Raw genomic sequence first — 25,978 nt, forward strand, 5'->3', positions numbered from 1 at the left:
AACTTATTGGGCTCCATGGATATCATAACGATCTCTTGACTTGGACTTGCTCTTGCTCCTCAAGCTGGTATCATAAGGACAGCATCCAAAATCCAATTGCAATCTATAATTTTATTTAGATACTGTGAAACCATATAATTACCACATCTAAATATTCTTCCTACTATACTTTCATATTCTACTTTTGAAACATTATGCATCACCTTAAACTAATATTAAATGGCTTCCAATATTAGTTTAGGCATTTGCTAAGTCTAAACCTCTCTGAACTGCATTTATTCACAGCACCCTGCTTTCTCTCACAGCTTTGGATCACACTCATTCTACTTACAATATCCTCATTAAGGTTGTTAATATTATTCACAGCGTAGTTGGTGGACTCGATGGCTGCAGCTGTCAAATTTGAACAGCAGCCATTGACAACAACTGAGTTTTTCAATTTACAGTCAGTTTCTTGATCTTACAAACTTCCACTTAAATTGGGGTAAGTGCACTCTTTTTGAAAGTGAAGATTTATAATAACCATAATATCAACTACTAACTTCATTCCATAAAAATAAATTAAATACATTTGTTGGACATCACTTATAAAATCTCGTTTCAGCTTTAATTTTTCTATACGTATTGTAATAAATGCTATCTTATGACAAAGAAAAACAAAACTATGTTTCTTCCATTATGATTATCAAGCTAAAAGGCCTTCAAATTTTAATATCCTAGTTGTGACCCCATTAAAGGGCTGTGCACCAATCAATCAGTTGGAATAATGTCCCATGACAGTTATCTTTATTTCTGACAGAATATTTAAAAAATTACATATTCTGGAATGTTGCATGTAGGTTGAGGAGTAGAAGTCCACAAAGACCAAGGCTGTGCTTTCACAAGTCCAGATAGTCCAAACATTAAGACTTGAAAGCTGAAATGGTTAAACTCAAAAGATCAGCAAACTGGGAGGCCTCGAGAGAGAAAGAGACAGTCCAGGTAGTTCAGCACTGGACATTAGTGACCCACATGTTCCTAAATCTGCAACTTTTAAGGCCCGACTACTGAGATTGAAGCATAACTATTCTGATGGCTAAAAGGGAGCAATTATTTTCCTTTCCTCATAGCTGGCTGGTTAACACAATAAATCAGAAAGTTAGGAGCTTAATGTGATATAACTTTATTATAACCCATCTAATATACTTACTTGTATGCATTTCATCCAGCACATTTTCAGGATGGACACTAATCATCAAGGATTTTCTCACTTCAGTTTTCAAAAGTATACAATTTTATGAAACTATCAGACAAAAACTGACACTAAGCCAAAGAGGAGAATCTAGGCAGGTGGTTAAAAACTTGAAGAAAGAGATAGATTTTGAAAGAGGATCTTGAAGAGTGGTGGAAAGTAGAAAGCCTTCTACCTAGAGAGTAGCAGGTCTTATACTTTAAGAAGCCTGGTACGAGTTGGAAGTCCAGCTGGGGTCACAAGTTGAAATTTTGAAGGCCATGAACTTCAAGGCAGCAATGAACTCATAAGAATTGTATCTCACATTAACAAACAGACCCCCATTTGCTCTTGCAGTTCTCCTATCTCACCCCCTCCCTTGAGTTTTCACTCAGGGGATAAAATCTTTTCAAGCCTCAAAATGGGGTCACAGTGGCAAAAATTTTGGGAAATACTGGTTCAGACAGCTGAAGGCATATGAGGTGATGCAAAAGAGAGATTAACAAGAGTCCAGGGTAGGAAGAAAATAGAGACACTGCAGGCCTGGAGGATGTTAATGATTGAGAGGCCATGAAGGATTTTTAATATGAAGTTAATAAATAAGTCACCTTGTGGATGAAAGCAAATATAAATCAGTAAGCACAGAGTTGATAGAAGGACAGACTTGGGGCACGTTCGGGTTACAGCAGAGTTTGAAATTAGCTTAAATTTATGGAGGCTGGAAAATGTGAGGGGAGTCCTCCTATCCCCAAATGCCACCTAACCCTTCTTTCCATGGTAACTTCTTATCAGAACCTGACTCAATCTTTTCGGTGCTTAACCATTCACATCTCTGCCCTCTCGAAGCTATGGTGCAGAACTCTGAGCTCCACAGTACAAAGTTGTGAATGGTTCAAAATAAAAACTGAGAAGTTATTATCTGGAAAGACTGAAAAGCTTATGACATTTTTATCAAAGTAAAGGGAAGGCTTATGTTTGACCTGATGGAAATCTTCAAAATTCTGAAAGGACTTTGATGAGGTATACATTCAGATGTTTCCACTTTTGGGATACCAAAATGAAATATGAGTATTGATAGTCATTAATAAGACAATAGAGAATTTCAGGAAAAAAAGAGTTCTTCACTCAGTTGTGACAAATGCAGAACTTACTACCAAAAGGACTATCTGAAATGAGCAATATAGATGAATCTTGAGGGCAACCTGGCTAAGCACAGAAAAGAAAATATAAATGTTGACAAGGTTAGGTGAAGACACATGGGAGGGACCCATGTGAAAGTAAAGCATACTTATTAAGCTGGTCGACTGAATGGCATGTTTCTGTGCTGACATTTTACATAAGACTCATTCAAACAGCAAATACTGTGGCAATCTTGATCACACAATACTTGAAGGACTAGGGAAGGATCTTCCACTAAGAGTCACTAATGAGACAATAGAAAATTTCAGGAAAAAGTTCTTCATTCACTTGACACAGATCTCACTAACTCAAATTTATCAGGAATTCAGCAACGCAGAAATAAAAATTTCAACACTGCTAATACTGATCTTCAGAATTATTACCTTTAAATATCCAGGAGTCCTACCTTGAATCATGTCACTTATAGTTTTGGGTCGCTGAGGTTGATCAAAGCAGAACTGAAACAGAACACTCCACACTTCTGTGGAAACTGCTAAGATCAAAAACTAAAATGAAATGCAATTAAAAGAATGATCTCCTGGACAGATTCCAATGTTTTACTAGTGCTGCAGTCATTCTTTTAGTTAGGAGTATAGTATTTATGATAATGTGCTTTATACCTGATGAGTTTTCTTCTCAAATCCCAGCCAAATACTCCTCCATCCCCTTTATAGCGGGTGCCAGACACTACATCATAATTTCCTTCCTTTTGTTTTCTGCAATGTTTACATATTAAGAAAGAACATAATTATGTTTAACTTTACAGAATAGCTTGAGGTCTCTGAAACCGCAAGTTAGCAACAAGTCAAAGTCATTCTATGGAAAATGTATTTGTATTTGCCATTTCAAATTTCTTCATAACTATTTCCTTCACTTCCCCAAAGTGTACTTTTTCATTATTTTTCAGTACAAAAAGTGTATCCCTGTATTCTAGATGTGAAAATACTTATCTGAAATGTATTTTCAGTGTTTTTTTGCAAATTAATGATTAAATGTATAAAGAAGAATTTCAGTTAAAGTAGGTTTTCAACTTAAAACAAAGAATTTTTTTTTTTTTTTAAAAAGTCTGTTGACAGTGCTTGACCTAACCGTAAAAGTATGTGCTACACCTACCTTCAGAGACTGTCATGTTATAGCATGATAAAACAAAATCATACATCCAAGGCAATCTATTTAGTTACTCTGTATAAAACAAAAAGACCAAGCCTTTGCTGATCCAGGAAACTCAACTAAGATAAAATAAATCTAAAGAAAACAATGAAAGGAAATTGATCAGAATCTATTCAAAAACGTAACTTTAGCATTAACTTTAGCATGTATATTGAAGTAGCACAATGGCAGAGGTAACTTATCCAGGAAACTACTAAATACAACCCCCTGATTTTAGAATTAAATCGATGAAAGATGTAGTATGTGATAATTGAATAAGTTACCACTCCATAATGTTAGCAGACCACAACACAGACCTACTATTGCAAGCAAGCCAATGGGTTTGTAAATTCAATCAGCGCAACCACCCACTATGCTTTAGACCATCTATTCAACAGATCAGACAAAGGATATCCTCAATTTAAAAAATAGTATTCTGGGCAAGCGAGGCTCTCTCAGTACTACCTTTAAAACATTTCATCTGCTTTGATATTAATGTCTCTTTTCCTACTATTTTTAAAAACCACAATGGATCTTCATACACATGAGCAACAAGTTGGTGCTCGTATTAGGGGTTGGCAAAAAGCTGCAATATTGGCAGGATGAGACCAAAGGCTTCCTCAGGGGACTAGAATATTTCTCACAAAACAATGCTGTAAAAGGCACTTGCTCCTTGACCCAGTAGTTTGTCTCCTTTAAACTGATAGCTTACCTAAACCTTGGAGATCCTGCATGGCAACTGTTATATCAGGTTGCCTACTTCAAGGTAGGAACCTGATTAAATATATTAACAGCAAGCTATCCAGTAAAAGCAGAAACAGAACCAAATGCAGATAAGAGATGTACATAATCTATAAAGGTTTAAACACCACAGCACCCGATCCCTCCCAATGAACAGTGCGAAGTGACCAGGGGGAAGTGACGACGACCAGAGGGGCAGCCGAGACCCGGAAGCAGTTAGTGTAAGCTTACCTGGGTAGGTTTTTTCCCCCTTTAAAAGCGCGAAGGAGAGGAACCCGAGGCACTACACGGGTAGTGCCTCCCACCCGCCCTCCTCCTCTAACCTAATAATAACACCTGTTGTGGTAAGTAGGTAAGTGCTGAATTTTGCTTGTTGTATTCTTTAGACCCAGTTTTTTTTAAAATAAAAGTTAGCTTTAGAGGGATGGCAGTGAAGGCAGTGCAATGTTCCTCCTGCAACATGTATGAGGTGAGGGATGCCATCGACGTCCCTGCCGATTACACTTGCAGGAAGTGCACCCATCTCCAGCTCCTCCAAGACCGTGTTAGGGAACTGGAGCTGGAGTTGGATGAACTTCGGATCATTCGGGAGGCAGAGGGGGTCATAGATCAGAGTTATAGGGAAGTAGTAACTCCAAAGATGGCAGATAGATGGGTGACAGTGAGGGGGACTGGGAGGAAGCAGCCAGTGCAGGGACCCCCTGCGGCCGTTCCCCTCAAGAACAAGTATACCGTTTTGGATACTTGTGGGGGGGACGACTTACCAGGGGTAAGTAACGGGGCTCAGGTCTCTGGCACGGAGCCTGTCCCCGTTACTCAGAAGGGAAGGGTGAAGAAGAGCAGAGCAGTAGTAATTGGGGACTCGATAGTTCGGGGCACAGATAGGCGGTTTTGTGGGAACGAGAGAGACTCACGTTTGGTATGTTGCCTCCCAGGTGCAAGGGTACGTGATGTCTCTGATCGTGTTTTCCGGGTCCTGGAGGGGGAGGGGGAGCAGCCCGAAGTCGTGGTCTATATTGGCACCAACGACATAGGTAGGAGGAGTGCCGAGGATGTTAGACAGGCTTTCAGGGAGCTAGGTTGGAAGCTCAGAGTTAGAACGAACAGAGTTGTTGTCTCTGGTTTGTTACCCGTGCCACGTGATAGAGATTCGAGGAATAGGGAAAGAGAACACTTAAATGCGTGGCTACAGGGATGGTGCAGGAGGGAGGGATTCCGGTTTTTGGATAACTGGGGTTCTTTCTGGGGACGGTGGGACCTCTATAAACAGGATGGTCTACACCTGAACCTGAGGGGCACCAGTATCCTTGGGGGGAGGTTTGCTAGTGCTCTTGGGGGGGGGGTTAACCTAACTCTGCAGGGGCATGGGAACCCAGATTGTAGCTTCAGGGTGCAGGGCCTGGAGTGTAGGGAGGTTAGGAACATGGCATCAATTTCCAAGGAGGGTGCCTGTAAACAGGAAAGTGGCTTGAAGTGTGTATACTTCAATGCAAGAAGTATACGAAATAAGGTAGGTGAACTTGCAGCATGGGTTGGTACCTGGGACTTCGATGTTGTGGCTATTACGGAGACATGGCTAGAACAGGGACAGGATTGGCTGTTGCAGGTTCCAGGATTTAAATGTTTTAGTAGGGTCAGAGGTGGGGGTAAAAGAGGGGGAGGTGTGGCATTGCTTGTCAAAGATAGTATTACAGTGGTGGAAAGGACGATGGATGAGGACTTGCCATCTGAGGTAGTTTGGGCTGAGGTTAGGAATAGGAAAGGTGAGGTCACCCTGTTAGGAGTCTTTTACAGGCCTCCTAATAGTCCTAGAATCATTGAAGAAAGGATAGGGAAGGTGATTCAGGAGATGAGTGACAGTAATAGGGTGGTTGTTATGGGGGACTAACTTTCCTGATATTGATTGGGAAAGCTATAGCTCAAGTTCGTTAGATGGGTCAGTGTTTGTTCAATGTGTGCAGGAGAGTTTCCTGACACAATATGTAGACAGGCCAACAAGAGGTGAGGCCATACTGGATTTGGTTCTGGGTAACGAACCAGGCCAGGTGTTAGAATTAGAGGTAGGTGAGCACTTTGGGGATAGTGACCATAATTCGGTGATTTTTACTCTCGTGATGGAGAGGGATAAGTGTGTACTACAGGGCAAGAGTTATAGCTGGGGTCAGGGAAATTATGATGCGGTGAGGCATGACTTAGGATGTGTGGCTTGGAAAAGTAGACTCCAAGGCAAGAGTGTAAATGATATGTGGAGCTTGTTCAAGGAGTGTCCTTGATAATTATGTACCTGTCAGGCAGGGAGGAAAGGGTCGTGCGAGGGAGCAGTGGTTTAATAAGGAATTGGAATCCCTTGTTAAATGGAAGAGGGCGGCCTATCTCAAGATGAGACGTGAAGGTTCAATTGGGGTGATTGAGAGTTATAGGGTAGCCAGGAAGGACCTGAAGAGAGAGCTAAGAGCAGCAAGGAGGGGACATGAAAGGTCCTTAGTCGGTAGGATTAGGGAAAACCCTAAGGCTTTCTATAGGTATGTTAGGAATAAAAGAATGACTAGGGTAGGAATAGGTCCAGTCAAGGATAGTAGTGGGAAGTTGCGTGTGGAGGCGGAAGAGATTGGGGAGACACTGAATGAATACTTTTCTTCAGTATTTACTCAGGAACAGGGCATTGTCGTCGATGCGAATACTGAGTCACAAATAAGTAGAATGGATGGCTTTGAGGTATGTAGAGAAGAGGTGTTGGAAATCCTGGAAAAGGTGAAAATAGATAAGTCCCCTGGGCCTGATGGCATTTATCCTAGGATTCTCTGGGAAGCAAGGGAGGAGATTGCAGAGCCATTGGCCTTGATTTTTATGTCCTCTTTGTCTACAGGAGTAGTGCCTGAAGACTGGAGGATAGCAAATGTGGTTCCCTTGTTCAAAAAGGGGAGTAGGGATAACCCTAGTAACTATAGGCCGGTGAGTCTCACTTCTGTTGTGGGCAAAGTCTTAGAGAGAATTGTAAGGGATAGGATTTATGCACATCTGGATAGGAATAATGTGATCAAGGATAGTCAGCATGGTTTTGTGAAGGGCAGGTCGTGCCTCACAAACCTTATTGAATTCTTTGAAAAGGTGACGAAGGAGGTTGATGAGGGGAAAGCGGTAGATGTGGTATATATGGATTTTAGTAAGGCGTTTGATAAGGTTCCCCATGGTAGGCTACTGCAGAAAATACGGAGATATGGCATTGAGGGTGAGTTGGAGGTTTGGATTAGGAATTGGCTGGCTGGAAGAAGACAGAGGGTAGTAGTTGATGGCAAAGTTTCTTCATGGAGTGCCGTTACTAGCGGTGTTCCGCAAGGATCTGTTTTGGGACCATTGCTGTTTGTCATTTTTATAAATGACCTGGAAGAGGGGTTAGAAGGTTGGGTGAGCAAGTTTGCGGATGATACGAAAGTCGGAGGAGTTGTTGACAGTGAGGAAGGATGTGGCAGGTTACAGCAGGATATAGAGAAGCTGCAGAGCTGGGCAGAAAGGTGGCAAATGGAATTCAATGTAGCTAAGTGTGAGGTGATTCACTTTGGGAAGAATAACAAAAAGATGGGGTACTGGGCTAATGGTCGGATACTTGGTAGTGTGGATGAGCAGAGGAATCTTGGTGTCCATGTACACAGATCTCTGAAAGTTGCCACCCAGGTAAATAGTGCGGTGAGGAAGGCATATGGCGTACTGGCTTTTATTGGTAGAGGAATTGAGTTCCGGAGTCCTGAGGTCATGATGCAGTTGTATAAGACTCTGGTGCGGCCGCATCTGGAATATTGTGTGCAGTTTTGGTCGCTATACTATAGGAAGGACGTGGAGGCACTGGAACGGGTGCAGAGGAGGTTTACCAGGATGTTGCCTGGTATGGAAGGAAGATCGTATGAGGAAAGACTGAGACACTTGGGGCTGTTTTCATTAGAGAAAAGGCGGTTTAGGGGTGACTTGATTGAGGTGTACAAGATGATTAGGGGGTTAGATAGGGTTGACAGTGTGAACCTTTTCCCGCGTATGGAGTCGGGTATTACAAGAGGGCATAGCTTTAAATTAAGGGGGGGTAGATATAGGACTGAAGTTAGGGGTAGGTTCTTCACTCAGCGAGTCGTAAGTTCATGGAATGCCCTGCCAGTAGCAGTGGTGGACTCTCCATCTTTATGGGCATTTAAGCGGGCATTGGATAGGTATATGGAGGATAGTGGGTTAGTATAGGTTAGGTGGGCTTGGATCGGCGCAACATCGAGGGCCAAAGGGCCTGTACTGCGCTGTATTCTTCTATGTTCTATGTTCTATGAACAGGGATAGGAGAATTTACAGTGAGGGCACTATTTCCGTTTTGAAAAAAGGATTAAAAACAGACTTGGGAAGGCATTTTTCCATTAAGGATTGCAAATTGTGTAGTCACATATCATTTAATATAACAGGAAAAATTAATTCAGAAATTAAGAAATATTATCTTAGAGTAAATAAAATAAAAACTCAACACAACATTCACAGTATCATAATGTTAGTAGATTAAGAGTTTTGGAGATGCTAACATCATTTCATGGAACTGCATAAGTAGTTTAATATGTTGTAATCTCTCAAGTTATAATGCAATCAATTTCATTTACAATACTGTATTTCCATATTAAACTATTGAGACATAACTGAAATGTAACATGCTTATTTTGCATGACTGTATAGATTAGCGGTGTTTTTGTGCTGAAGACAGATACAACAGTGGTTTTGAACTGACTAACAAAAACCGTACTGGCTAACCAAAGACTGGTTTAATTCACGATTTATTACATTTTGGTGTTTGATTCACAACAACGTATGAAATCACACTGCTTTTACTGAAAATAGATTGTTATAATGAGCTGGTTTATTCATCATTTACACTATATTCAAGCATCAAAAAAATTTGAGAATATAAGGTTAACAATTGGTGTACAACTAATTACAGTCATTCTGCTATAATGTGCATTTCTTTAATGTGAATTTGCTATAATGCGTTTGACAAATACAGGACACAGTTTCTCAAGAGCAAACTTTGAAAGCGTGTATTGATTATAACGCGATTCCAATCCCATTGGTTTAAATAGTGCTGCTATTACACGATTTTCTTAGAAGACTGGATTACACGAGAATGGAACTACCGCGTTATAGCAGAACCGACACTAAGTTGGTTGCAAAAGCAGAAAGAATAATACTCACTTTATAAAGTCAGGGATAAATTTTGGCTAAAAGTAAAAAAAAGTTGATTACTTGAATGTGTTAAATATATTTTTAAAAAATCACTAAAAATGTGAAGATAAACTCACATGATGTGAAAGATCAGCATCCATTATAAAGACAAAGTTTCCGGTGGCATGTTGTATTCCATGGATATATGCTGTTCCTAAAGCAAAAACAAATACATAAGTAATTATGTTAGCCACAGTTCATTTTGTTTACTTAAAAAGACAAACTTTAAAGAAATTATGACTAAGATATATTTTACAAAGTTTAATATACAAAGCAGATTGTGTCCATTAGCTGTACAGGATAGCCCTCTAACATTTTTGATGCTATTGAGTCTGAACATTTTAATGACTATACTGGTTCATTATTAAAGAAAAATAAAATTGAGTCATGGAATCATAGATCTACAGCACAGAGATAGGCCCTTTGGCCCAAACTGGTCCTTGCTGACCAAAATATTCATCTACACTAACCCCATTTCCCTGCACTTAGCCCATATTCTTCTAAACCTTTCCTATCCATGTATTTGTCCAAATGCCTTTTTAAAATGTTGTGAATGTACCTATCTCAACCACTTCCGCTGGCAGCTCATTCCACGTGCATACTACCATCAGGTTAAAAAAGTTGCCCCTCAGGTTCCCTTTTATTCTTTCCCCTCTAACCCTCGATTCCCCAACCCTCAGAAAAAGATTGAGTGCATTCACCCTACTCATGCCGCTCATGATTTTATACACTTGTATAAGATCCCCCGCTCAGTCTCCTACACTCTTTAAAAAAAAAAATCCTAGCTTGGCTAACCTCTCCCTATAACTCAGACCCTTGAGCACTGGTAAAATCCTTGAAAATTTCTTCTGCACTCCTTCCAGTTTAATAACAACCTTCCTATAACTGAACATCATACTCCAAGTGCGGTCTCACCAAAACTCTGTACAACTCCAACTTAATTTCCTAACCAATGAACCACTTTTGCTTCTCATCATCCAAGGCTGCAAACACTCCTTCCAAGTGAAACAGTGATTTATTTGTACTACTAGCAGTTTCCTGTACTGTATTCACTGTTTACAATGTATGCTCCTGTACACAGCAGGGACCCAACATAGACTGGGTGACTGCTTTCTAGAACACCTTTGTACAGTCTGAAAGCATCCCAAACTCTGCCTGTTATTTTAATTCTCCAATTTGCTCCCCCCCTGGCGTTTCTGTCCATGACTTGCTACAATGTTCCAGTGACGCTCAAAACCCTCCAGGAACAGTGCATATTTTTCATCTTAGCTCTTCACAACTTTGGACTCAAGATTGCATTCAAAAACTTTTGATAGTAGGTTGTGTTTTCTGTCCTGTTCTCTTTTCTTTTCCCAGTTTTTGTTTTTTTTGCTGACTTGTTTCTTTATCCCTTCAAGTTGCATTGCGATGGCTGCTATTTAGCCATTCATGCCTCATCTCAGTATAGCCTTTGTTTCACTTATTTGTCATTATCACTGTCTTTTGGCCCTTGCATTTATGAGTATTTTATTAGTTAATTCTCTTGCCCTCCATTCTGCCATGCTAACACAGACCTTCCCTTTTGTTCATCCTGGTAAAATTCTGATGTTTCAGTCTTCTTTCCATTCTGATTCAAGGGTTGATCTGAAATGTAACTCGGTTTCTCTGCACAGATGCATGATCTGAGAATTCCTGGCATTTTTGTTTCTCTTTTGTTTTGCATATTTCAGCTTTCATAATATTGTCGGATTCTGATTTTACCTCAGCCTCCGTTCACCACCTGCAGAAGTGAACCAATTTCCATTCGTCCATCACTCCACTCCTCTTGTAAGCCTTTGTTGACCTACAGTGACTCACAGTTAAACAAAGCTTCAAATTCTTATCCTTATTTGAACAATGTTTCTTGGCCTCATCTCTTCCCATCTCTGTCGTCTTGTCAAGGTAGGAAAACTAACTGTGAAGAGGACATAAGGAACCGACAAAGTGATAAAGTTTAGGTTAAGTGAGGTGGACAAAGATTTGGCAAATGAAGTACAGTGTGGCAAAGTGGGAAATTGATCATTTTGGCAGAAATAAAAAAGATATGTGCACAAATCACAGAAGGTATGCAGGTACAACAAGTAATTGGGAAGGCTAATAGAATGTTATGGTTTATTGAAAGGGGAATTGAAGCAACAATAGGGAGGTTATGCATCATTTTTATCAGGCATTGGTGAGACCGCATCTAGAGTACTGTGTACACAACTAGTAACTGGACTAATGGAAGGATATTAATACACTGAAAGCAGTTCAGAGAAAGTTTACCAGAAATGAGCGGGTTGCCTTACAAGGAAAGGCTAACCTTTGGAGTTTAGGAGAGACAGAAGTGACTTAATTGCAACATATAAGATCCTGAGGGGGACTTGACTAGCTGGATGTTGAAATGATGTTTCATCTTGTGGGAGTATCTAGAACCAGAGGTCATAGTTTAAAAATAAGAGGCATCCATTTAAAACAAAGAAGAAGCATTTTTTTCTTTAGGGTCAGGTGTCTTCAAAATTTCCTTCGAGAGAGAATGGACGTAGAACTTTTAATTTTTTTTTTTAAAAAGAGGCAGAATTAGATTCTTGATTACCATAGGTATGAAAATTATCGACGACACGCAGGAATGTAGAATTGACGTTAAAATGAGCTCAGCCATGATCATATTGAATGGCATAGCAGGCTTGAAAGGCTGAGTGTCCTATTCCTATTCTTCATTTATATGTTTGTGTTAAGGAACTTAAATCACAATATGCATCAGTTGCATGTATTGCAGCTGGCACATAGTATTACAACTCCTCTTGTTTCTACATCCTGACATTGATTCTGCATATTCAGCAACGCTGTGCCATTTGTTCATGGTATGCCACAGCCATAAATATAAAAGCATAATTAAAAAGCAAAATTTCCTTATGATATTGCAGCTCATCTGATATAGACATGTGTAAGAAAGCAATAAAATAATGTTTACTAAGTGAAAACTGCAGGAATCCATCTAGCTGTTCAAGGAAATTGTGCACTTTAATTCTGAAAAGCATTCAGTTGAATTGCAGTTAGTTATCTGTAGAATACCGCGTAATAATGTTTTCTTGTAGCAAGATTTATTTTCAGCAACTTTGTAAATCATGATTTTCCAATGGACTACTGAGAGAGTACAGCTGCTCAGAGATCTGACTTCAGGATACAGCTCACAAGAAGGTCATTTGGTATATCCTGTCCGTTCTAGTTGAAAAATACCTATCCAGTTTAAACCCACTTCCCAGCTCTTAGTTTCCAGCCCTGCACATTAGGACAGCTTGAATATATATTCAGGTGTTTCTTTTTTTTTTAAAACAGTGATAAGCATTTCTGCCTCTAACCCCCTTTCAGACAGAGTTCCAAATACGTTATGAGCTTATGAGCTCATGAGCTAGAGTGAGTTATTGTAGGAGATTCTCTGCAGCTCACCTCATTATGTATGCACCTGACTGTATAGCACCCGCTCATACTATTGTGTGCTCAGCTATAGTGGAAGTACTCATCACTGTTGTGACCTCCAGGGATTTCAGGTACTAATGCCATATTTAAAGCCCAGCCATTAACTAGATCAAGCACTGCTAGCCAACAGCTGCCCTTCACAATACACATGATGGGAGGGGAATGAAAAGAAAAGCTTTCGAGAGCACATATTGCAAATACAAGTTGACATTCAGAGATGTATTATGATTTTACATCATAACATTTTTAGAATCAGCTGTCATTTTAACTGCAGCTACAAGAATCACACTGCATAGGTCACCTATCCTTAAAGGCATACCATCTTACTTCCCTATCCATGGAAGTGCTACTCTGTCCCTAAAGCCCAGTATAGCATAATATCTTGTCATTGTTCATTGCAGGAGCATCACATATTGGAAAGCCTTCAAACTGGAAAGGAAAAGCTGCATTTGCTTCAGGGAACAAGCAAGAACAGCTTGCCTCTCAAGTAAGAAACTTATAGTCAATGAATATCACTGCACCCAGTTTGCATCTATTAGAACTAAGTGTCAATTAAGTCCTATCTGGCTAGTTATGCCCAATGTTGTACAGTCCTCTGTCATTTTGAAAGTGATGCTATTCCTGCTTAATATCTTCGTCTTCCTCTTCAGAATACTGCTGAGTCTCTCCCACCTCTTCAGAGATCTTCAAATTTCCTCTTTCCCTGCTCCAGTTTTGCAGAGCATAGCATGCTACGAATCTGATCACAGATAATGTATACGTTGACCCAAAAGGATCCTTTTCTAATGTCAAAGTCAGCTATGTTATGTTATGGTGTTCTTAACATGACATGTGTACAGTCGATAGCACCTTGCACCTGGGGAAACCAGTTATGTTGACAAAGCCTACTGCCCAGGCTGCAGTATCAACCTCATCACTGGGAAATGAGATTAAGTGGATGTGATCAAGCATAAATTATGAGTAGCAACTTGGGTGTATTTGTGAGTCAGAGATTAGGATATCTCCAGACATCTTTGGAAGCAGCCATCTGTATAGAAATTTAGTGCAGCTGTCATCTTAATGACCTTCCACAACTTCAGGTTGCAAATCCCACTCCATCTGCTGGTGTAGTTCTATGACGGTGGACATCCTCAGACTGTGGTGACAATGCGCCTTGCTCATCTGAAGGAAGTAGCATCAAGAATCAAAGTTCTATACCTCTTTTGAATCCCAAGGGGTTCTTCAGTTGTGGTTTCATCTGGAGGCTGTTTGACCTACTCTACAAGTTACTTCTGTTCTCCCCAGTTTCTGTGCCATTGTAGCACTCAGCTACAGCAGCAAGAACCACTGGATGGATTGTGGTCATGGTTCTAATGACCTCTGTGGGAAATATCAGAAACAAAGAAGATACTTAATAACAAAAGCAATCAGCATTTGTCTCTCAGCATAGTGCTCCATTCTAGGGAATTCTATTACAATATGCGCAGTTGAAGCCATGATATTCAAATGCAATAAGGGACTCTTAAGTGCATTGGATTATGGAAACCTTGTTCATCAGTACAGCACCGAACAAAGGCAGCATTGCCATAGAACTACAGTTCAAGGTGAGAGGAAATCTATTCCATACTGAGAAATCTTGGATTGTCTGTGAACTGTAGCCGACAGGTGAGAATTTTAAGATCACCTGTGATTAATTCTCTTTCACAGAGAGGATTATCTGTAATAACTTTTATCCCTTTCAGTAGGGCACTGCAAATATTTCCACATGTAGGATATAATGATTACACACATCTTCAACCAGCACGGTGTAACTACCTGATTAATGCAATTCCACTTTGAAGACCCCCACATAATTCAAGGAAAGCCCTTGTGCTTAGACAGAAAGAAACGGTTTACTTCACCCACTCTGGGTGTAGCTGAAGCCATTTTCCATTTTGTATTTATGATTCACACAAGGATGGAAGGAGACACTTGGCAGTGAGAGTTGTAGGCTCAGCCTGGTGATCCAGGGGTCTCCCTCAATACCTCTATGTTCTTTTCTTCGTTGCACCACCTGTCAACCCAAATAGTTCCAAGCTTCCAGACATTTTCACACACCTCTTTGAATGAGGTCAGCATCTTCCAAGATCACCCCTGATCACCAGCCCTATCACTTAAACACACCAACTACTGTACTGCACTCCACCCCTGCACCCCCGCTCAAATGTGTCAAAGCCAGGATGATTGCAGCCCTCGATTAGACCTCTCATTCAGTAACCCACACCTTTCAAGACACCAACATCTCCCAACCTTGTAGGTAGTATTGCACCATTTCACAATCATTGACGCCCTCAGCTGCTGCCTTCAAGCCAAGCATCTGTGGATTCTCCTCAACTTAAACGTTCACCTAGACAATGAAATACTGAAACCTCTTTGGTTTAATACTTTAATTTAACACCATACAGATTTTTGGTTTAATAGAGTGAAGTCTATCACAGAGCCAGTCAATATTCTCTCTAACAAATACAAGTCCTTTAACAGGCTGTACCAAGTCAGCCCTTTAAATTATCATGAATGTATAGCTACAAAAAAAAATTTAAAGGGGCCACACGCTTTAGAGTTACCTACAATCTACAACAAAAAGGAATGTTGGTGCCACCTACAGCCATAATTGATATGTTACAGTCATCAATGTTGACACTTTTAAAATGGATTTTGCCGCAACAAGAGCCTGACGTAAGAATCACAATTTGAAGTGAAAGTTGTAACTCATTAAGTATGTTAACAGAATTGCAGGAGGTAGGAGGTGTGCAAATTTATATTCAACAGTGACATAAATTTTAGAAAAAAAATTTTTGGTGTTTGCATTTCTTCAGCATTAAGTAGTGTTAAGTTAAGTGTGGAACAGAATTATGTTTTAATTACTATTTAACGATATTCATAGCTGAACTGTAAGTTGGCGATTTTGCAAAGTGAATTAGAGCAGCACTCAGTTGAAAAAAAATCACTTTCCCTTATGCTGTAAATCCAGCCCACAAATCTATACAACACTTTTCATTTGCTGAGTATCAATAGCAGTTTGGCAAACCAGCTAAGGGAAACTTGAAGAGAAGAAACAAAATAACAATTGTTCAGCCTGCACTAGTACTAAAATACATACATAGAAGTGACAGTTATAGATGTAAATTCAACAGAAATTCACCAAAGATCTTGGAGAGCACTTTACAAACACATGACCACTTCCATCAGGAAAGCACACATTGGAACACCACCACCTGCTGCTTCCCTTCCAAGCCATTCACCATCCTGACTTGGAAATAAATTGCTGTTCCTTCACTGTCACTGGGTCAAAATCCTGGAATTCCCTTCATAACAGCATTGTGGGTCTACCTGCAGCACACAGAGTGTAGCAATTCAAGGAGGCAGCTCACCACCACTATTTCAAGGGCAATTGAAGCCAGGCAATAAATACTGGCCAGCCAGTGATGCCCCTGTCCCACAAGTAAGTTACAAAGATGTTTCCTAAAGCTGTTTTTAACTTCAGATTTTTTTCTGGTCAGTTTTGAGAGGCAGCCAAAGATAACAGAAAAATAAAATGTTCAAGGTTGCAATTTGTGTAAAAGTGAATGTGATAAGTGAAAGAAAGAAAAGGAATGAAGTGTCTTTTTTAAGCCAGCCTGGATTCCAGAGTGAGACAGGCAGAAACATCAAACTCAGCTGATTTGATTGTTTAGTTTGAGGCTCAGACAATTAAATTCAAATGTGCATATAAATAAAATATTTAAATTGGCAGAATTCAGAATTTTACACAGATGTGGGACCTGTTGTCACAATAAGCAACCAAAATCAAAAATTTTCAGATTCTAACATGCATTTCTAAGAGTCTTTGAAGTAATTTATTATTGTACTATTGATGAACACAGTGTCTTAGTGAATTAAAAAAGACAAATGTTCATCCCTAATAGTTAAATCATTAGCATCAATTCACTATTAATGCAGATATTTAGGTTTGCAAAGGCTTTATTACACAAACCTTTAACCAGTAGCATTTATTGGTCATCCCTAGTTGACAAGTTTGCTAGGTCACTTCAGAGGTCAGTTGTCACATATAAGCCAGATAGAAAAGATACTATGAGTCATTTTTTTAAACGAAGAAAATCATATAGTTTTCTAGATTATTAATGTAGATTTCTAGTTCAGTAATGTTACTAACACTTCAAGTTGCCAAACAAGACCATTAAGCCTTGCACAAACGATCTGAACAATTCTACAATGCTGTAGCTTTGATCCACTTCGAACTTTAGAAATGATCAGAACATTTTATTAATTGCTTTCATTATAGATGATAAATAATTAAGATACAAATCAAGTAACTTAAAAGATAAACTGCAATGAAAATATCTTAAGTGTTCATAGAGAGGACAATGTAATTCTTACCTAATCCCAGCTTCTTTGCTCGAGGTCTCAGCAGCTGTGAAAACATGAACTAATAATTACAACAGAATTCCGAAGAATGTAACTAGAAAGTCACATGTTACAGTAAGGCAGAGTTTACAGACAAGTGCATTGTTCTTAACCAACTTTGTGTGATACAGAGATTACACTCATTTAGATGATAACAAGGTGGGGTGGTGGTAATGTCATTGGAATAATAAGGTCTTGCCTAAGGCTAAACTTCTGCGAACACAGCAAGTGGTGTAAAAGGTGAAATGGTAAATCAAGAGCAAACAAACAAAGTACTGAACATGGAACTACTGTCAACTGTTCGGGGCTGCACTGTGGCATCACAATGCTGCTGTCGCACAGTGCCAGAGATCCGGGTTCAATTCCAGCCTTGGGTGACTGTCTGTGTGGAGTCTGCACATTCTCAGTGGCTGTGTGGGCTTCTGCTGGGTGTTCTGGTTTCCTTTCACAATCCAAAGATGTGCAGGTTAGATGGATTGGCAATGCTCCATTGCCCCAGTGTCCCAGCATATGCATGCTAGGTGGATTAGCATGGTAAATGCAGGGCTATGAGAATCGGGTGGGGGAGTGGGTCTGCGTAAGATGCTTTTCAGAGGGTTGATGCAGACTCGATGGGCCAAATGGCCTCTTTCCACACTGTATGGATTCTGTGATTATTGTCATTACTGTCAGATCTTCTGTGGCACTGATCAAACTGATCACAACAATGTAACCAATGAGAGGGGATTTCTGTGGTTTGGAAGTTGGAATTCATACCTCCATTCAAACAATTTGGAAAGACATCTGTAACAGATAAGCCCAAGACAGAAGAAATGCTTTCTAAAATAAAACTTATTTTCTGGAAAATAAATAGTACTTTCCTTAGTCACCTCAATTATTCGGATAAATGCATTTCCTTTTGTAATGATCCTGCACATAACATGAGAAGTCTTTACTGTTCATCTGATTACCAAGTGGGTATTTGAGGCCAAAGCCAAAATAAATTGGAACTTAAAACTTGCATCTTTTCATTTTTACAAATCTTTGTACAAAGGTATTTAGTATTACTAAAAGGTTTACGTAGCTTAAAAGGAATAAGCTTTTTAAAACTGGAAACAAGCCTGCTTTTACATTACATCTGACAACATCTTTTGTCTCAGATGTTTCAATTATGACAATTATTTTCTAATAATTATTTTCTATTTTTTGACTAAGATGATGAAAAATGTAGCAGCACTAAAATCCCACAAACAAAACTGAAATGAAGCTCCAGGTCAGATCTATTTCTGGTGATTTTATCAGAGGGAAAATGTTAGCAAGGCATGGAAAAATATTCCGATCTTCTTTAAATAGTGCTTGAGAATCTTTAATCATGGGCTAGATCACTGAAACAGGCAGATCGGGCCTTGATTTATCATCTCAATCCAAACAATGGTACTTCCACTAATGCAGTATGTTCAAACCAGGAGTGGAGCATGAACACACAAACGTATACAAAGAGACTATTTCCATTAACTTCATCCAGACTAAAATAATTGTACCATCCTTCCACAATCTTTCTTTTAGTAGTCAAATCTCTTAGAGACAATATAAACACAGACAAAAAGACAAATCCAACTCTTTGCCATAGAATGTGTGCCAGTGTCTCAGATTATCTCAAAAGGAGTCCTTGTCCATATTATCCTCAACAGGATCGATCATCTCTTCCTTCCACAGGCTTTCTGTACCTTTAGTGTATATTTCTCTTAATTCCATGATTCTATTATTTCTTCTAATTCGGTTTCCCTTTCAATTCCAGAGCCATCTCTCCTGCTTACCTCGTGATTGGAAAAAGACCCTATATCTTCACCTTTTCTGCTCTCAGTATCCCTCAACAAAAGCAAGGGACTTACATTCTGGACCTCACAGTTGAGATCAGAGACAGACAAGCATTAAACACTGCTGGCTGACATTCTGGCTTCCTAGCTTCATCCCACTCCCACAATGAGGAGGATGATAGGGCCATTGCCCAAATGCAGTGGATCATTGAGCTGTATCATTAAGGGCAACTTAAGTTCAATTAGAGAAAGCGAATCAGGACCTTTAACAGGCCTCCAGGTCCCCACAAGCAGTGGAAGCAAATCTGACTGCCTTGCAAGCAATCTCCGAGTGATAGATTAGGGGCCAAACAGGACAGGGGAGTAAACTGTGGCTACATGAGCAGCAGAGGCTGAGAACTCTAGGGTAAGTCACCTCCTATATCCCAAAGACATGACGATGGAATACTCACCACTTGCCTGATTAGTAGGGTTCCCACAATACTTAAGAAACTCAATACAATCGAGGACAAAGTTGCCCACTTGATTTAGTCCCTGCATCACCAATGCACAATATTAGCAAAAGCTCCTTCCTCAGCACCTTCCAAACCTGCAACCTCTATCAAGGATAAAAGGTGGCAGCTACATGAGAACATCACCACTTAAAGATTTCCCTCCAAATAACACACTATCCTGACTTGGAACTACAGGTTTTTCAGAAGGGAGACCAATAACTAGAAGTGTTCCACCACGACCAATTTTAGGTCCTCTGATGTCTGTAGTATGTATCAATGATCTGGACGATAATGTGGATGGTCTGACTTGCAGATGGCATGAAAACTGGTGGAGTTGCTGGTAGTACCGACGATTGTGAAGGGATACAACAGGATATAAACAGATTGGTAACTTGGGCACAGAAATGGCAGGTGGCGTTTAATCCAGACAAATGCAAGGTGATGCATTTTGGGGATCAAATTTAGGTGTAATTATACTGTAAATGGCAGTATAAAAACATTAACATACAGATGGATCTGGATGAGCAGGTTCACAGTTCCCTAAAAGTGGCAACACAGCTGGCCAAGGTGATTAAGAAGGCATACGGCAGGCTTGCCTTCATTGGTCAGGGCATGGAGTACAAGTCATGGCAAAACATATTGCAGTTATATAAAACACTTGTTAGGAGTACTGTGTGCATTTTTGGTTGCCACATTACCAGGAGGACGTAGAAGCTTTGAACAGTGTGCAGAGAAGGTTCACCAAGATGCCTGGTCTTGAGTGCATCGAGGAAAGGTTAAAAAGACTAGAATGGTTTTCACTAGAAAGACAACGACTGAGACGAGACCTGATAGAGGTCTACAAAATTATGGGAGGCATAGATAGGGTTGATAGTCAAAAGCATTTTCCCAGAGTTGAGGTTTCAATTACAAGGGGGCACAGATTCAGGTGAGAGAGGGGGGAAACGTTTAAGGGAGATTTGCGAGGGAAGTGATGGCGGAAGCAGGCACATTGGCAACATTTAAGAAGCATCTGGATGGTTACATGAATAGGGAGGGAATACAGGAATTTGGATCAAATAAGGGCACAGGGTTTGTTTTTTAGTTTAGTAAGGGCATGATGATCAGCACAGGCTTGAAGAGCCAAAGGACCTGTTCCTGTGCTTCTCTTTTGTTCTTTATTCGTTCCTTCATTGTTGCTGGGTCAAAACCTTGGGATACCCTTCCTAATAATACTGTGGATATGTTTGTCTGAGACTACAACATTTCAAAAATGAGGCTTCATCGAGGCAGTTATAATTAGATAACAAATACTGGCCCTGCTTGGGAGCCTCACATTACAGGAAATTTAAAAAAAACAGTTCTTCCTCTTTAGAGTCCTGTTGGCGGAGGACGAGAGAGAAGTCAAATCATTACTTCTTCACAGAAAAGACCTGGGAATTTTTTTAACTTCTGACTCCAGTGTAGACATTGTTGTTGTTCTTAAATGTTGCCAATGTGCCTGCTTCTGCCATCTCTTCTGTCGGTGCATTCCAGGCTGGTACCACTCTGAGAAGGACTTCCCTCGCAAATCTCCCTTAAACGTTTCCCCCCCTCTCTCACCTTGAATCTGTGTCCCCTTGTAATTGAAACCTCAACTCTGGGAAAATGCTTGTGACTATCAACCCTATCTTTGCCTCCCATAATTTTGTAGAAAGTAGTAGCTAGCCAGCAGAATATCATTCAGCAGGGGAATGCTATGGAGTCTGAATGGACAGTATGAAAGTCAATCTACGTTTCTTTACAGAATTTACAGAATTCTCCTCCTTTTTGCTCGTGACCATCTCTCCTGCTCAGATGAGAATGTTAACACAGCAATGTTAGAATTTGAAAAAAGTACAGAGCATTTTAATGACTGGAATTCTACTTTATAAAAATAAAGCATTTCGATTTTAATGAATCCAGAGTGTTTACAGGATCACTTGAAACAATACCTGGCCCTGGCGCTGGCTTCAGGTAGATTTGGAGTGGTGGATGGCAACGTGAGCTGGAAATTCACTTGCTGTTTTAAGGTTTTGTTTAAGTTACCATTGTGGGACAAGAGGGCTCCTGCTTCACATCACCTCACAACTATCAACCTGGCTTTTGCCTGTAACAATTTCTTTCATTTGCTCTCTCCAGCATCTTTTTTTCTTATTCTCTGTTTCCCAACAAAGCTTTCATCGTTTTAGATTCACTAATTGTTAAGGATAACAGTAGAACAGATTTGGATAATCATATCCATGAATAAGTACAGAAGATTTTTAAGAATTGGTTAGCACAGCAAACAATTCCAGCCTCCTCTTCCCTGCCCTCGATGGTTTCTCTTTGAGTTATTCAGTTTTTCTTAAAAATAGAAAAATAAACGTTCCACATTTACAAGAATGCCATGTGTTCAAGAGCCCAAGGAGAAAGAGAAAACCTACACTTAGGTTTGTCTCGCTTTTGAGAAAGCTGATCTATAAATGGCCGATGAGATCAAGGTACACCTGTAAAATACACATAATTGCAGTTATGTAGAACGGCGCTATAGACAAATAAAATGACTGATTTCAAAAGAAAGGCTGGTTTAAATAAAGATCTGATGCAGGACATTTAATTAAATTGTAAAAATGTGGACATAACTGAGGGAAGCATTTTGTAGAAGGACAGACATCACAGACCTTATGAGCTATTCATGCCCCCGGAATGATTTATTTCATTTTTAGGGACTCCAGAATTCAGTTTAAAAAGGGAGGAACACTTTTTTTTGCTGGGCTAACTTCATCATGGCCTAGTCCCAGCAGCAACCCAGACTTCGAAGAAAATTGAGACAAAAGATGGAATTCCAACACTGTTGCCTCAATTTTACAAAGAGTGTCCTCTTGTTCTCCTAGCTGGCAGTGCACAATGTCTCATCAACTCTTCTTGTGGAAATACTGTGCTTCATCAGCTATTGCTTTGCCAAGGTAAAATATAAATATTGATGATGAAATGCAATGTCATGGGGAAATGGCAAATAAACATGAATCGAGAACTCCACTGATTCTATGTATGAACAAACTAATTAAGAGTAGGCCACTCACCCTTCAAGCCTGCTTAGTCATTCAATAAAGTCATAGTGGTTCTGATTTTTTCCTCTCTTCCACGTCCCTTACTATTATCCTGGCAATCTTTCTCCCACTTACTCAAAAATCCTGTTTCAAAAATGCAGTTTTGCACCTCTCATATGTAGACCATCAAGGTCAAAAGAAGAGAACACAAAGAAAAAGAGAATTATTTTCTCTCTCTCGCAAATCTGTGTTCAAGATTCAGTACTCCAATATCAGGAGTAACTTAAGCTAGATACTATTCAGAGAATTTTATACATTCTTTCTGTAATGCATTTTAATCACAACTGAAAAAGTCAACCCACAAATTAGGTACATGTTTAAGTTTTAGAATGCTCAGAAAGGATTAATCAAATGTTGCATAAAAACCAAAAGAACTGCGGATGATGGAAATCGCAAACAAAAACAGAAATTGCTGAAAAAGCTCAACAGCTCTGGCAGCATCTGTGGACAGAAATCCGAGTTAACATTCAGGTCGAGTGACCCATCCTCAGATCTGTATTCAGTTATGATCTCCCTGTTAGAAGAAGGATATTATTCAGCTGGATAGGGTTCAAAAGAGATTTACCAGGATGTTGTCAGGACTGGAGATTTAGAGTTATAAGGAGAGGTTGAATAGGCTGGGACTTTTTTTCACTGGAACACAGAAGATTGATAGGTGACCTTTCAGAGATTTATAAAATAATGAGAGATATAGATAAAGGTGAGTGGCAGGTGTGTTTTCCCTAGGGTGGGGGATTTCTAGAGTAGGGGCACATTTTTCAAGTGAGAGGAGAAAGGTTTAAAAAAGATATTAGGGGCAATGTATTTTTTCTAAACACAGATGGTTCGTGTGTGGAATGAACTTCCAGAGGAGCTGGTAAATGCAGGTACAGTTACAATGTTTAAAAGACATTTAGATAAAGATGTGAAGAAGAAATGCTTGGAGTGTTATGGGCCAAGCACAGGCAGGTGGGACTAGTTTAGTTTAGGATTATGGTTGGTATGGACTGGTTGGACCGAAGGGTCTGTTTCCATGCTGTTATGACTCTATTAGTCCAATACAGTTTCTTCAAAACAGTGATGTAGCATCCAGCAAAGGACATACAAGAAGCTAATAAGGAAAAGAGAAAGAGAACATGAATGCAAGTTAGCGCAGATCACAAAAATGAACTTCTTTTGAAATGTGGAAGAGAAAAAGATTAGCAAGTATTTTCAATGGCCCAATACAGATGGGAGAACAGGAGAATTTATGGGGGAGATCAAGGGAACGGTGGAGAAATTAAACAGTTACTTTGCAACTGACTGCACAAAAGATCACACAAATTTTCCCACAAACACTAGGCAGCCAAGGGACTCACTTAACGGAGGACCTAAAATAAACTAGTGTTAGTAAAGTATCACTTGAAAAATTAGCTGGATTAAGGGTTGATAATTCTCCTGGATCATATTAACTTCATCCCAGAGTTTTGAAGGAAGTAGCAATAGAGATACTGGATGCATTAACGATTAGCTTTTGTAATCACAAATTCACGAAAGGTTCCTGCTGATTGGAACGTAACAAGTATAGCCCTACTATTTAATAAGGGAGGAAGAAGGAAAGTGAAGAACTACAGATCTGTTAGCTTGACATCAGTATAAGGGAAAATTTTAGAACAGCACAATCGGGCAGAGTCAACCAAATTTCTGAAAGGGAAATCATGTTTGACAAAATTGGGAGTTTTCTTTTTAAAAGTTTTACTTGTAGCATAGAAAAGGAGAATCAGTGAATTTGTATATTTAGATTTTCAGAAGCCTTGATAAGGTATCACACACGAGGTTAGAAAATAAAATGACAAATTTGGGAAAATATAAATGGACATCCAGTTACTGAATAGAAGAGAATAGAAATAAACAGATTATTCTCAGCATGGCAGACTGCTAATAGTGGGGTACTACAAAAGTGATAGATTCATGATGGCTCACTGATTTGGAAACTGATTTGCTGACGACACTAAACAGATCGGTAACGCAAGTTGTGAAGAGTGGGAAAAGAGATTTTAAGAGAACTTTGAGAACAGACTAAGTGAATGGGCTAGAACAGTAGTGTCCAACATTTTAAGCACAAGATCACGTTTTGAAATTAAGTGCAACATACGATCTACTCTGAAGAAAATACTGAATGGTTTATTTTGCATGCTATATAAATCTAAAACCAAAATTATTCATTTTGCCCTCTACTCAAGACTCGGTGTGACACCTATTATCTGCATATTATCTGCCAGTCCCTTGAAGTCTAGTTTGCCATTTCAGGATACCAGTGGTACGGAGTCCATCACATGGGCATCTGAGGAGGTCACAGTATTTGGACTGGATTATGTTCTATTGAAAAATGCTGTCTCCACAGAGGTACATGAAATCAAAGTAAGCTTTCACTTTAAAATTACAGATTGCTAGGAATGGGTATTTCTCTCTTTTTAGGAGTACCCAAAAATCATGTCCCTTGAATTGGCTTTCAGCGGAATATAATTTTGCACAGCAAATATCTCTATATCATTTCCACTGCTTTGTAAATTATAAATGTGACGGTAGTTAACCAGCCGATGTCTGCTTGAAGGAATGGATTTGAAACAAAGAGAATAATCTGTTCATTCCTGAACTCGCCTGTCAAATTCCTTTGTTAACTTCCTCAGGTTGGGCAATGTTTTCTAGAGGGTTTCAGTTCCATACGTAGAGGAATTACCCATTAGTAAATTCAACTTCCCAGACAATTTCTTCGGAGCATGCTATAATGGGGATTCTACAAGGTCTCCTTGCGCATCTCAGACCTAAAATGGAACAACAACTTTGTCTTTGATTTTTTTTCTAGTACTTTTCCCGAACTCAGAGTGTTGCAGCAATTTCTTTTAATTTGAAGGATCACAAATGCAGTTTCAGTTTGAATGCATTCACAGCACTAATCAAATTGCTCAGTCTCCATCTTCTTGCTGTAATTCACAATTCAGCTTTATCAGTTTTGTCTGTAAGGAGTCCGAAGTTGAGCAAGTTTAGAGAAATATGGGTCAAGGACTAGCAAATGGCACTAGATTAGGTTAGATAGCTGCTCGGCATGAATGGATTAGACCGAAGGGTCTGCTTCTGTGCTGTATATCTCTATGACACTATAACTGTGCATTGTCTGATACTTCACTGCACACTTCATTCCTCAAATTTTAAAAATGTAAC

At 39.6% G+C, this 25,978-nt stretch overlaps 1 protein-coding gene across 1 annotated transcript in view; it reads right to left on the reverse strand.

Annotated features, from left to right (window-relative positions):
- The window catches only part of dpm1 (dolichyl-phosphate mannosyltransferase subunit 1, catalytic), a 96,194-nt gene that overhangs the window by 36,482 nt on the left and 33,734 nt on the right, over nt 1–25,978 (reverse strand). The window contains exons 4-7 of the mRNA XM_043710256.2: nt 17,393–17,426; nt 9,598–9,674; nt 9,491–9,516; nt 3,010–3,105 (exon numbers count right to left, since the gene is read on the reverse strand). Of these exons, the coding sequence (XP_043566191.1) occupies nt 3,010–3,105; nt 9,491–9,516; nt 9,598–9,674; nt 17,393–17,426 (233 nt within the window). The remainder of the gene's footprint in view (nt 1–3,009; nt 3,106–9,490; nt 9,517–9,597; nt 9,675–17,392; nt 17,427–25,978) is intronic.

Source organism: Chiloscyllium plagiosum, unplaced genomic scaffold (genome assembly GCF_037043375.1).
Source record: "Chiloscyllium plagiosum isolate Xiang-an unplaced genomic scaffold, Cpla_swu_hap1 HiC_scaffold_15, whole genome shotgun sequence".
Classification (NCBI taxonomy): Eukaryota; Metazoa; Chordata; class Chondrichthyes; order Orectolobiformes; family Hemiscylliidae; genus Chiloscyllium; species Chiloscyllium plagiosum.